Here is a 14,319-nt window from a genome sequence, read left to right as displayed (position 1 = left end):
GCGCAGTAAGAAAATGGGTGGATACCAGTTTAATCCTCAAGAACCGTAAGAGTGCAAACATGAGTTTAGCACAAATATTGCTAAAAAAATGTTGAAACCCTGTTTATCATTTAGGCATTTAATTGAAAATAACACTCATAATTTATCATTGTTCCAGTGGGCTGTGAAGATCCTTAATTGAATTTTAGTGTACTTGTAATAAATTGCAGTTCTAGCTGCTTTCCCTGCATGCCCAAGATTGGACAAGAATCCGGCAGGACACAAACAAACTAAATATGATTCGGAAACATTATCTTGAATCTGTGTTGCCACACTTGCAAAACACAGATTACCTTGCACTTGCAACAACCCTAAGTATCATTCTTTTATGGCAGTAAGGTTTTCTTTTGAATGGCTATACTGGACTGGAATTGGCAAACAAGTTGCACTCAATACCAGGTGTTGTCATATGCTCTTGGTTTTCATTTCTTGTCATTTCTAGCATTGGATTCTTGTTGTCCTCCTTCCAGTATTAAAAAATTCTGGCTCTTAAAGCTATAACCTTCCCAGTTACCAGGCTTTCCTGTTCAACTTTCCAAAGTTATCATATGAGACCATTTAAATTGCTACGTGGAACTTTGTGGACAGACTGAATAAATTGGCTCTTAATATATAGTCATCTTTATTTAATATCAGTTAATTTGACATGCTGAATACATAATTTTGTTTTTCTTATTTAGAACATATACTTCATAATTTGAAATCTTTTTCTGCTTGTGCGACTTAGATGCGAGACTGCAGTGCGTTTTTGAGGTAATCGCATGCATAATCACCTTTAATAACATACCCAAGCGGAACCTCTGTAATGATACATTCAGGGCTTATGGAGTATGTAATTTCTTCATTTTGTCCTTGGTTGCTTCAGCTGCCTCCCTGGCTCCTTAAGATTTAGGAGGACGGCCCAAGCGACTGTTTGGTAAACATAGGGACTGCCGTTCAAATCGCCACTTTCCTCGGCTCAGATAAGTGCCATATTGTTTGCGCTGAAGAGGAGGGCGTAATGCCTTTTTTTTTTTTTTCTTAATTTAGAAAACAACTGCATTGTGGGCATTTGTAGTTCTGAACACGTACTCGCTCATTTCATGAGTCCTACATTCCTTACAGTAGTATGTGTAGGTGACTGTATTACAGAGCAAAAGGCTGAATATTCAAGACATAGGGAAGGACTGGGTGGAAAGCTGGAGTATGTGTTGCTTGGTCAGGAAGTGGAAATGGAAAGAGTCCATGTTGTTCCTTTTTCTAACACTTGGCTTGTGATCGTTTGTTCGACCAGTTCTTTTATTAGGTTCATAATTTGTTTGTCGAGAAACTAAAGATTCATAAGTCTGGCCTGACTGCCTCAATTGAATTTAACTACTATCACACATACATTGGTGCCGCAAACTAGAGGGGCATATTTTTGTCAGTCTTAAAGCATTTGAGACACCACTTCTACACTAAGAGTTTATTGTCGACAAACAGGTGCTTGCAGTTGCATTCTCCACCCGAACAGTCCTGTTAAACATTCTGCATTTCATTTACTTCATGTACCATTGGAATCTGTCATCCCCCCTCAACAGTTTTACAACTTTATATGCAGTGGCAGTGCAAGGCATTAGTTAAGCTACTTAGCTGCTTCAGTATGTGGTTAAAATGGATTTTGCTCAGATGCTGATTCTTTGAAATATTATTGTGAACACATGGGACTTATCCCTAATTCCCTAATTCGTACACTAGGGGAAAGCTTCTGTATGTCTGAGTTTGTTCCACCTGTGATTCTATTGTCCCACGGTTAGCTGTTAATTGTTTTGAATGAAATACTTGAGGCAGTCTGTCTGCCAAGGCTACCTTTCCACAGAAATGAATGTCAGGAACGAAGAGTGAACGTCCCCTATTCATTTATGGGCTTGCTAATCAAACATCAGATATTGAACAGCCTGTGCAGTCACATTTGATAATGCACTCATTGGCAGATAATTATTTTGCGAAGTTTATACAAATTTGCTTGACTGATTAATTAATTCATAAGGAATGTATAATCACAGTGGCGTTCAAATGTTTAAAGTTTAGGGATTTAAAAAATGTATGGTAGTCTACTGGAAACAAACACATCGACAACAGAAACAAAGCAAATGGTAATGAATTGCTTTTTAGTCTGTATATATGTACTGATAAAAGCTCTTAGACAAAAATCGCAAAAATCTTCCCAATGTTATTGTTTTTTAATGGAGTGGCTGAACTAAAAACTAGTTATAAGGACAGAGTTAAAGCCCTCCTTGATATATTCCCATGCAGGAGTTTTTCATACAGTGCATTGTTTCCAAAATGAAACTTTTTCCTGTGAAATGTATCACCAGAAGAAAAAGCATCTGAAGCCAGTGGAATTGCATATTGTAATCGTGCATTACTGAAATTTAAAAAGGAGTAATGCTCTATATGACAGAACTGGAAGCAGCGAGAGTAATTTCCTGTGAAATAATGTCTCTCTGAGGAAAGCGAAGCGCCTTTAGTCCGTAATTCCTCTTCCACTTTTGTCTCCTACAAATGAGAGAATCAGTGTCGCGTGTGTTTCTAGTTTAGCGGATTTATCCGTTTCTCCTTTGAAATGTTCTGTTTATCTGCCACTGGGCGTTGTAACACGAACGGGGTGCAGATACAGTATAAGTGCTGATTTGTTGTTTAATGAATATAATAATCCTTGGACGTTATGAAAGTTCTAGTTAAACTAATATTTTGAGGTGATCTGAAAAAGTGTTGTAATAAACATTTAAGGCTGTTTTTTTCCCCCCTAATTTTCTCCATATTCTGTCAATGTATTTACATTTTACGGGAGAAATAAATAACAGGCAAAGCCAGCGTCCTCCTAGAGAAGACAAGTTCAGCCTCTTAGCCATTATTCAGTGTGACAAATGGGGACTCAAACTGCGTGTGAGCGGATCAGCTGGTTCTCTGTCGGAGTTTCCGCAGCATTGGGGGGGGGGGTTTATGGAGGTGGGCTTGCTGTGACCTCTTAACCTGCCCTGCGCACAAAGCACATCATACGACTACAAATCTTGTGCAAATTAAGAGCGCAGGGGGTCCTCCGAGGGAGCCAGAGATACATCTGTCCATCTGGGCTATTGATCTAGAGAAGTCCAGGGCCCCCCTGTGTGAAGGAGGCCTGGGCTTCGCGTGGGACCAAAGGCTGGCTTGTGTGAATCTGTAACACGGGCAGAGATCAATGGGACGGAAGCAAGGAGAAATGGGCTCCGCTGAACGCCCCCAACCCCCCCCCCCACCCCCCGCCGGGCTGAGGGGCGCTCGTCTCCACGGGAACTTAGCGGGCCACCGGGAAGGCCTCGGAGATTGAAGCGTAGTTTGCAGAAAGAAATATTTACGGTAGAGAGGAGGCCCGTGTAGAAAGACGGGATTCCCTCGGAATTGTGCCCGCGCAGGCGAAGCCGAGCGTACGCGTGTTCCGCTTTGCGGAAGAGCCGTCAATTACAGCATGTCTATCCCGAGTCACCGGATGACCGGATTTTCCCCACACGATTTTAACTGGTGCAGTATACAACAGATACCACCCCCCAAAAAAACGGAAAAAAAAAAAAAAACAAACCCACAGGGCACCGGAGGTTCAGAAGGCACCTTCGGGGCGGAGTAGGCGTGGGTGGCGTGTGGCCTTTTTGGCGGCGCACACGAGCCCCCAGTGGGGCCCGGCTCTGCGCGACGGAACCAATTAGCGCTGTCGTTGTCGTCACCGCCCGGGCCGCTTACCGCTAGCGTCACGCGTCACCGAGCGCCCCTGCAGGCACGTGTCCTGCACGGGTTTCCAAGTCCCCTACGTGAGCTGGACTGAAGAAACGCCCAGCGGTACCTTCTCCCAGTCAGTCACGGGGCTATTTTTGTCCCGGGTAAGGTTCACAGCATACAGAACACTGAGGTAGCAGTGTTTGCCTGGCTCACGGCGTGAGCAAAATTACAGATTTTTTTTTTTTTCCCTCTTGCTCTCTTTTTTCCTTTCATTCGTGACGGGCGCATCCAGGCAGATCCGCATTAAATCGCTCTCTCTCCGTGTCCTTGAGCAGGGAGGGGGATTTATGAGTTGGGGAGGCGCTGTTGGGGAGCTGAGTGGCATGATTAAAAAGGGGATAAATATTTCATGGTTGTTGATTTGTTTTGTTCTTTTTTTAGTTACAGAGCTGTCACTTGGAAAACCGCTAGAGCCTTTACTGGAGGGCAGGCATCGGCAACGTAAAGATGTACAAGGACTACAGGTCCGGCCGAGCTGCAGGTAAGGAGCTTGCTGCTGCAGGTTTCTGAAGGGGGGGTGGGGGGAGGTGGGTTGGAGGTCCTCCTAGGCTCCAGAAGCAGCTCCTGACCATTTTTCACAAAAAGGTGTAGAGCCTCCTGAGGACATGTACTGTGTGAGGGGGATTTGTTCATATAGCTGTATGGATATACGGTGCCATGAAAAAGTATTCGCCCCCTTCCTGTTTTTCTCAGTTATTGCATATTTGTCTCACTGAATTGTTTCAGATCTTTAGACAAATATTATGTAATATTAGACGTAGGAAACCTTAGTAAACATAAAACACATTTTTCAAATTATTATTTAATAAAAAAGTTAACAAACATGCAGTATAGCTTGTGAAAAATTAATTGTCCCCTTAAACTAAATAATTGTTTGGACCACCTTTAGTAGCAATAACTGCAACTAAACACTTTCTATAATTTGATATCAGTCTTTCACTTCACTGTGGCGGAATTTTAGCCCACTCTTCTTTGCGGAACTGCTTTCATTCGGACAAATTGGTGGGTTTTCGAGCATGAACTGCTTGTAGCAGGTCCTGCCACTCCATCTCTATTGGGTTCAGCTAGAGCCCTATTGTATAGACTCAGAACTTTCACAGTCTCTTTTAAGTAGGTCTTCCATCCCCCCCCCGCCCCCCCCCCCCAGAGCTGGCCACCGACCAATCCGAGGTACAGCGGGGGCGCAGCCTTGGCACCGCCCTCTCCCCTGTGCTATTTTTCATTGCTTTCCCTCGGTTGCTGCCTCAGCTGCTCTCCTTGAGCCGCGTTCCGTCTGTGCGATCATCGCACCGCGGGTACCTCGCCGCTCCCCTCCTCGCGTCGCAACGCCTGCCCCAGATTCCCAGCGCCGCTCGGCCTGTACCGCTGCGCCCCGCAGGGGACGTCGGAGGAACGCCGCGGGAGGTCAGGGAAGCAGGCACGGCTTTCGGGAGAGAGCGCGCCTCCCGCAGGGTGGAGCTCCCGAGCGCCGTGGCGGGTCAGAGCGGTCGGCGCGTGACCACGCCCGGGCCCACTCTGCCGCCCGTTTGCACCTCGTCTGCGGCGCTATCCAGATATGCCAGGAGACGGTCAGCGGCAGGGGGGCCTTTGGCCTCCTCTCAGCAGTGATATGGCGGGTTTCGTTCGGCCAGGATTTCTCAGGTTACCGCTACATTAGTTCCCCCCCCAATGACACGCCGGGCAGCCGTAGACTGCGAGGGTCGTCAGAGGGAGAGAGGGGAGTGCTTCCAGTGCGCTCCTGCTGCTCTGCTCCTCTCTCGGGCCACCACGAAGCACGGGGAGAGCCGGGGAAGAAGGAAATGGGTTTTTGAAAAGCAATGCAGCGCACACTTTTATTTAGCGTCAAAACAAACAGACCGAAAACATAACCGGTTATCACACTTACAGCAGGTCGCATTCCGGAAAGAGGCGTCGAGTCTAAATTACCCATGTCCAAATAAAAAAGTCCTTTGTGTGGACATTGCCATTAACGCCATATTTAATCCCCCGCGTTGCCTTGTACAGTAATAGTGCTTTGCAGTGAAGTTACACTCTTAAAATCACCGTTATCTTACCCCATCCATTTCTTAAATATGGTTTGCACGGTAGCATAGGTCCAAAAGCCTACCGATTCCAGCTTCTGACAAACCAGTCTTATTAAATTTGATCACGTTGGCTTTCACTTCAAACGTAATGGGTTTTCTGAGTTTCTTATCGGATAGCACTGGGTTTCCGTTTTATTGGCCGTCTTTAAGCTCAGAATCCAGCGAACGTGCTAAAGCAGGCCAGAGCCCACCACTCATGCAACCTGATTTGCATTCAGCATATTGCATCACAACTGGGTGTAAAGGGTGCCTGTCTCTGGAAGTTCTGAAAGTCAAGGGCGGCTAGTTGAGGCCGATGAAACCAGGGGTTCTGAAGCACTCCCTCCAGGGTTATTTATCCATCCAGGGCTATTTTGTAGGCTAATGCATTCACGGCGACCGTCTTCGTTCAGTTACAGTGAACAGTAATGGGTGTTTTTTATATATAGGATATATTAACAACTTGTCATTCCAATTTACCTTGGGCCGTTCTCTTGAATCACGACCGAATAATGACCCGTGGTCAACGATCCTATATTTTCCAGCTCATGTCCGCCGGAATATGATGCCCGTGTTATTTTTAATGGCGTTCAGAAAATTACTGTTGGAATGAAATGTGTCCCAGAGGCATTAGGGGGCGCGGGGTGAAGCGGTGGAGGTCGAACGGTGGGTGTGAAGCCGGTGATTACCGGCGGAGAGAGACGGGGCCGCAGAGCGGACGAGGGAGGGGTTGTCGGGAAGTTGAGTGGCAGCGTCCCTCGATAAACGGGCTCGGCCCGCCGCGGGGCCGCCCTTCGGTTTCAGACTCGCTCGGCGTCCGGCAGCAAGGCCGAGAGGCTAATGTGCGAACGTTAGCTGTGTAAGTTTGCCGCGGATGAGAGTTGTTGTTGAGCAGATGAATAATGCATCTTCGCCGAATCGCATTTATCGACTAAATGGCCACCCTGTGTCAGCTGCTCTCGAGAGTTTATACGTTTTGTGTTTCTCGCCAAAAAAATAAAAAATAAAAATCAATATCTTCAAATCAAACAAAGAGCAGGCTTGACCCTCTGAGCTAATGCATCGCTGTGCACGTCAGGAGCTTGATGACAGGTGCGCGAAAACAAAAGCAACAACAAAAAAACATTTAGTTAGTGTGTAAAATGTTTCCCCTCTGCAGGCCTTCATAATTTGCAGGTGGATGGTCTCGGCATTCATTATGTACAAGTAGTTTTCTTTCTGAAACCCTTCTGGTACCAGTGATTATTTGGTCTGATAGTGAGTGTTCATCCCGTAAGTCCGGTGTTGGAACTGCTCAATGTTCTTCTGAGCAGCTGACACTTTTTTGGTGAGAGGAATCGTGCAAGATGCAAAGTTTGGCTGCCAGAACAAATTAGAATACCCACTGGCAGCCAGTGTCTGCTTGTGTACACGCGGCAGACGAGTCGTGGTCTGTCTGTGCTGACTGCAGCCAGTGTGAGCGTTTTCCATTAATGCCGTGCCGGCTGCGTACACTGGGACTTGCGTCGTTGAGGTGCCAGCACCTGCCTTCAGCACAGTTTCTGTATGCAAATTGGATAAAAATCTTTGAGGGGGTTAAGGGAGCGAATTGCAGGAGCCCTGCAAGCGCCGTCCTCCCTTTAATATTCATGCCACGGAGGAACGTCGCTTGAGCTCACGCAATTGCATTTGCAGAATCTTGCTGATGTGCTCTCTCTCTCTCTCTCTCTCTCTCTCCCCCCCTCTCCCATTCTCTTTCTCTCCTTCTGTTTCTCTCTCTCTTCCTCTCCCTTCCTTGCTCTGTATTTCTCCCTCCCCCCCCCCCCTCTCTCTCTCCCTCTCCTCTCCAGTATTAGTTGGTTTATCGCAGGGCTTCTGAGCTTAATATCCTGCCTCCATCTCCATTTATAAGCCCCCACCTTGGCTTAAACCATTTGAAAATTTCACAAATGGCCGGTTCTGAATTATTGAAGCTTTGAGTGCTGTGATGCCTCCAAATTGGGGGAGAAGACATCGGCAGTGCCCTCCTGACTCCAGGACAGCTGCTGTCACCCGGGGGGGAGAAGGCTGAACTCACCTGGGCAGGTCGATGACCAGAGACATTCAGCCTGCCAGAAGCCAAGTTCATTAAACACGATGTACCTTTGCTCTGGACATTTTCCCCCTGTGTCCGTCTGAGCTGTAATGATGCATTTTATTGATCCCGAAACAGACCGCACTAAATATCACAGAGGTCCTTTGACACGCTGGCGGGTTCCTGACAAACTGGCTCTGTAAATTACTGTGCTTCATTCTATTCTTACTAGGCTACTCTTTGACGTGTGTGGTACTTCGTGCACGATTTAAGCTTCTTTTTTTTTATTGTTTAATATTTGCTTCAAAGACATCCTTATTCAGGCTAACTTAAGAGTTCTTACAGTTTTAGCCTTGACAAGTGGTGTAATTTATTTATACAACTTCACTGGAGCCATTGAAATAAAGTATGAAAAATGAGGCTTCAGAAAAAGTACAAAGATAAAGATAATACTCGGGCTCAGATTTTTTTTTCATTTTCATATTTACAAAGATGTGAAAGAAAATGCTTTCAAAGGGATGTCAATTTACGAAGCTTTTGACCGGACAACCTGGAGCTCCACAGTCTGTCAGCCTTTTGTGTAGCCACCTCTTCTTCCCCCTTCAGCAAAATCGAAAGGGTTCATGTTTCAGCTTTCCTTGCCCTGTTTCCATCAGGGATGCAGTTTCTTGTCTCTTGCACGGTCAATTACACATGGATTTTATTGAACCTTGACAAAAAGGGTTGTTCTCACTGGTCGCCAGAATCCTATTGATCCTGGAGTTCAAAAGTCAGGTGTCAAGAGCGTAGTTCCCTGTTTGTTCCCTAATTAGGCTACCACATGGCTATTTATTACATGAGTGCTTACAGGTCACCTGCAGCTAATACACATGCCTGACTATTCCACCTCCTTGTTGCATTCCATTGTAATGAACCTAGGGCGTTGCAGCTATTGAACCGGCAAATAACCTAAAAAAAAATAAATAAAGGTTGAACGTTTGCTATAAAAGCGTCACAATTAAAGCGTGAATGTTTGATGTGAACACGCACCTTTACCCTGACCGTGTCCAGGCAAGCACCCGGGGAGGGATTTGTCTTTCACAGCTTCAAGCCTGGCTTTGGCACTTCACTCAAAAAGGCTGAATATTCTTGCTGTTTTTGTGTTTACTTAATCAATTAATGGAAGGCCCATCTGTCTGTTTGAATGTTTTTTTATTCTTGCAGATTTCAGTTTTCAGCTCCTCTCTTTGCAGTAACCTGGTACCTGTGCAGGTCCAAAGCCCCCTCTATCCCTTGTTTAGGTTCACAAAGGCATGGTTGTGAGCATGCTGAAAAAATAACTTAAGTCTAGCTTATACCTGTTAAGGGTGCCAGTGTAGCATAATGGCTTAGGAACTGGGCTTACAGCTCCTAGACTTTAGATTGGATTCTAGCTGGGGAGTTGCTGTTCTGCTTGAGCTGCGTACTTTACCTGAATTGCTTCAGTAAATATATAAATGGTCTGTATGCAAGAATGTAGTCTGCGACAGTTGCTGTGGATAAGAGCATCTGCTAAATGCTAAACTGTAATTTCCAAAGAAGCATTTTGTTGATTGTGTTGTATTGAGCAAGTGCAGTGAAACATTATCTGTTGAAGACTGACTTTGTGTCAATGGCACAAATAGAAGAAAGAGTTCCGGTTAAATTACACTAGCGCAAGCTGGCTTTGGGTCCTATTAAGACTCCGATCCACACTGAACCGTAAACTAACAGCGGTTTCTAAACATTTTCTTTTCGAAAAGATAATTAATTCCGTACAAAATGACTACCCCACAGACCTTGTTTCAACTCTGCTCATGGGCACTAATTTGTATTACACTGCATTTTCTCGTCTGCCTGTATTCTCCCTTGTTCTTTCACTTTGTCTCAGACCTGATATTAATTATCTTGATGTGTTAATATATTGCATTAAATTCTTCACCTCCGGTCTTTACTTAATGTGACTTTGGTCAGTTTTTTATGTTGAGGTAAACCACTATCGCTCCGCAGCTGTTGCATCTCTGTGCAATTTCCATTTACAGAAAATGGCTTCATAAATTGTGCAATAAACGACACACTTCCGTGAAAATGGAACGGCTCGTTTGTTTTGCTAATTGCGTTTAAGTTGCATTTCATAATCGATTCAGGAAACGTTTGGCTGGGAGGCTTCGATTGTCTCTTGCTCATATGTGCAAGTGGCATTTGTGAACCCCCTTAAAATTCGGTGACCCCATAAAAGACCAAGAAAGCATGGTGCCCCGGTACCCATAGGCAATATTGGTACCTAGAAAGTTTGGCCACCATTAAGACTTGAGGGAGTGCAGAAGGTTGGGGCTTAGTGTGGCTTGTCTCGTGAAGTCTATTAAGTGACAATGAGCTGTAAGTTCTGTATCTATTTCAAGTTAAGCACCCTCTGTCAAGCTGTCAAGTGTTGTGTGAGGTCATAGATAATCAACCCAGCTGCCTTAGTGTTGCAGCTCATTCGGTGTGTTCCGTTCACGCTGTTATGGGAACTGGTGGTGAGGCTGGGGATATGCAAAAAAGAGAAAAGGTGTTGGAAAGTAGAAAAGGCCAGATTTGGAAGAGTACTGCCAACTGTGAAGCTGGCCATTTGTCAGTCTGCCAAGCCTTGAATTGAACTGCAGTGTTTGTATTGAACCAGGATTGTGCCGTTCTCCCATTGGCCTGGGAGTAATTGCCCTGCCTTCCACCTACCGTAACTTCTAACTTTTGGCGATGCAATTTTTAAAAATAAATAATTTTTTTTTTTTTTTTTTTAAATGCAGAGTTGTCAAGTTTGTGATGTGCCAACATGCTGTTGTGTCATGTCGCCGTTTTGTGTAGTGGGTCAGCTGATGAGCTTGTGACTCTGGTCACAGGCTCCTGTCCCAAGTGCTGTTCTGGTGTTGTCATATCTTGTGTGGGGCTGTGGTATGCTAGCCTTGAGCACAGTAATCTGGACTGCGCAAAATATCCTGCTGCATAAATTATGTGCAGAACAATATGTACATTATTTAACCGCCAAGGACTGCTGAGCAAATGAATCACAGAAAATGCATTCCCTTATGTCTTACTATAGTATAGAACCTGGCGTGCCATATTCAGTTTATACATGAATGTAGTACTGTATGCATTTGTGATAATTGGCTTTAACTAACGGTCACGACATACATTAATCCAAAAGGTGTTCGGGCCCTTAGGTGTTCTCTTTCATTTTATTGGAGCTGGTAGTGGGCTGCTGAAAAACCTTAAATAAAACATGCAGACTTTTCCCAGAGTTTTGCCTGCATTGTCCGTAGAAATTATTTAGTATTATCTAAGGTCTATATAGCCCCGATAACTTTCTGTACCCAGCAGCTGATCTAATATCGGTTTATTCTGTCTTATTCTTAAGACAAAAAATTGTGCGACTATATGGAGGACAGTATGTCTGAGGTCAACACTACACGACCTGCTTGCAGTCAATCTGAGGCTACAGCACATAGTTGATGCCCCCTGCTGGCGGTTCCAACACGCCACCTCCCTTAACCAGAGAGGAACTCTCGCAATTATACGGGTGCTAAAATATAAATCTTTTCTTCAGCCTTCGAGCCTAACCTCGTCTCATCATGCGCACGCCTAGATTGTTTCAACCGCACGTCTGTTTTGTCTCATCTGTTCACAGTGTGTAGCCACCCTTCATTCACTGTATGAGAGATTTTTATCTTTAAAAAGTTGGATTAACGGCGGGTTCATATAAATACATTCATTCGCCCCATCTGAAATATTCTCCCTAATATTGTCCCATATTGTCTCTGCTTGCTTCCTCGTTTATGCTGTGTTACAACAGATTACAATTTTTACCCAGAATATATTATTACTATACTTCCCAATTTGATGGTATTGAGCATTACGGTATAATTTATGTTGTGTCTACTCTCTACGATATGTTCATTTGATACACCTATGCTTTGTTTTTGATACATGTAGTTCTAGCGATATATCTAATTTACTGTCAGGAAAAATGCAAATAAATATTATATATATTTCGAGGGTCCGTTTCGGTGTTGCTCAGACGGGAAGTTTATATCCTGTATCTCTGATCTGGAACTCCCAAGTTAAGACATTTTCTTTTTAGTAGGTTGGCTGTATACGTTAATGAATTGACAATCAACAGCGTTCAGAGTAACAGTGCCGAAATGTTTTCGAATTAAAGTTCCATTTCCGTTTTCACAAAGACCCAGGCGGCAAGTTTCGCCGTTTCCTTAGATGCGTGAAATCCGCTGAACCGCTGCAGTCCAACACCGCGCTAATTATGCTATTCCTCGCCCCTCCCTGTCTCCTGTTCTTTCCCCAGCCACTCGCTTCTCTCTAACCCGTTTTTACGCCCCGTGGTCCCCGCTGAGACCGGACAGAATTAATCAGTCTGTCTGCGGAGACGGGCAGTGACATACGTCTGGACAGATCGCAGATGTCCGTATGTACCCATTTGTCCCCTCTCAGCTACCCACCGTCTGTTTTTTGTATGTTGTGAACGTGTGCCCGTGTGTTTGCATTCATCTGAATATGTAGTGTATGTGCGCGCACGCAGGTAATAGCTAAAAGGAGCCTTCCTCGATTGCCTGCTGCACTGTAACTCAATCTGCCGAGCGGAGCGGACGGGAGCACAAGCTCGAGCTGTTTCGCAGCCCAAGGATTTTTTCTCTCCCTCAACGACTCTCTTTACATTTTCATTACCGAGGATTAAAGCCAAGAGGAGCTTATCATTCTTTCGCGCAAGCTCTGTGCACGATGTTTCTCGTACAGTATACAGGTATGGTATCACTTCATTGTTGGCGTTCAGTTCACAAACTGCTACTGCGGTTTATTTCCGTTTATTGTTCTTGTCTCTCCCAGTTGTTAACATCTGAGTTGTATTCACGACTCCACACTATTCTGCCCAGACGCATGAATGAACGCGCATGCTACATCAAAATAACTCAAAGAATCATTCGGAAGTTTTACATCGCGGTTCGTCCGCAGATCTTAACGTCTTCCGTTTGCGTTTGATTTTAGATCTGGTTTTTATTTTTATCTGCTTTATGGCTGTCTGTTTTCCTTAATATGGTTTTTGGGCCATGTGCTTCACTGTTTGAGGGCATATACTTAAGTGTTGTTTAAGGCAAGCCATGAGAATTCTGTAGCCTACCTAATCCTTTTCAGACAGTAAATGATTGAAGATTATGCATTCTGCATCAACTTTACAGAGGTAGATGTAGTCATTAATGAATTGGAAATGGAAATACTTCTCCCTTTAGAGATATTTAATGTTGTAATGTGTGCAGTGCACTGCTTGGCAGGCTGCATCTTTTGTGTAGGAGTCCACCCACATCACACTGTGCAGAGTCTGGCCCCGCTCACCAGTAGTGGAAGCAAACGATCCCAAGTTGCTCTTGGCTTCACCCACTGGCTATCCGTCTCTCTGGTCCAGAGTGTGTCTGGTGTTCAGTGCTCCACTCTCTCTGACCACATCCTCAGCCTCCAGGGCTGCTTCCTCCCTGCTGCCAGGTGGAGATGGAGCCGCTAGCTCCAGCACAGTACTCGGAAAACGACTCTGTTGCTTCTGATCGATAAACACAGTCAGATCTACAGTTACTCATCTCAGTAGCGACTCCTCCGTAATGTAAGTACAGGGAGAAGCTATGTTGATTGAGGTTTCAGTTTTAAAAACATTAATAGGCATAGTTTACTGAGTGACAGCCTAGTATCAATTTTTAATCAATCTGAATTTATTACACATGATTACTGAAGTCTATTAGTTCCTCAGCGTAATGAATGAGAGCTACATATTAAGAAACAATACCAGCGACCGGCATGCATTCTTAGCTGGGACATTCGGAAAACCCACTCTGGAGCCGCTTCTACCGCATTATATTTTAAACATAGTCTAATTTGCTTTTAAAAAGTGCTGACAGTTTTAAACACGGCACAACACTGCACATTGCTGTTGATCTCTTCACAGGATTGGATTGAATGAGTACTGGTGTGAGCTCTGACTAAGAGGAAATACAGATGTCGACAAGGCTGCGTTAATCCTTATTTTTGAATTTTTGCTATTTCTGAATACTCTTTTCTGGATAGCCATGGGAACAGAATGCAATCAGTTGTATTTTTATTCCCTTTCCTCTCATGGAAGGGTATGTATGAATACATTTCTTCTGCTTACCTTAATCCAGGGCTCAAGATCCATCTTGGAACAGTATAGTTGTTTACCTTAGCCTTGTAGGACCTTTTGACTGGTCAGCAGGGCTCCTTCTGAACTGTATGTGAAACTGATAACAATTTGTAATAATATTGTAGATAAAATAAGAAAAACCTGTCCTTGCAATCCTTTCGTACCATTGAATGAATGAGCATTGTTTATCCACTGAAGTCACG

At 44.5% G+C, this 14,319-nt stretch overlaps 1 protein-coding gene across 12 annotated transcripts in view; it reads left to right on the top strand.

Moving 5' to 3' along the window:
• LOC135263024 (ecto-NOX disulfide-thiol exchanger 2-like) overlaps positions 1-14,319 on the top strand; it is a 173,648-nt gene that overhangs the window by 46,971 nt on the left and 112,358 nt on the right. For 6 of the 12 annotated variants that reach the window (XM_064350562.1, XM_064350566.1, XM_064350561.1 and 3 more), the window contains one exon: positions 4,192-4,291. The exons of 4 other annotated variants lie outside the window; for them this stretch is intronic. In XM_064350562.1, the coding sequence (XP_064206632.1) occupies positions 4,258-4,291 (34 nt within the window). In that variant the 5' untranslated portion in view covers positions 4,192-4,257. Of the gene's footprint in view, positions 1-4,191; positions 4,292-12,355; positions 12,380-12,457; positions 12,716-14,319 lie in introns of those variants that run through there. 2 more of the 12 variants (XM_064350570.1, XM_064350567.1) reach the window with 2 other exon arrangements.

The sequence above is a fragment of the Anguilla rostrata genome, chromosome 9 (genome assembly GCF_018555375.3).
Source record: "Anguilla rostrata isolate EN2019 chromosome 9, ASM1855537v3, whole genome shotgun sequence".
Lineage (NCBI taxonomy): Eukaryota > Metazoa > Chordata > Actinopteri > Anguilliformes > Anguillidae > Anguilla > Anguilla rostrata.
Note: the sequence above shows the minus strand (reverse complement) of the source record. Positions and strands in the feature narration are given on the sequence as shown.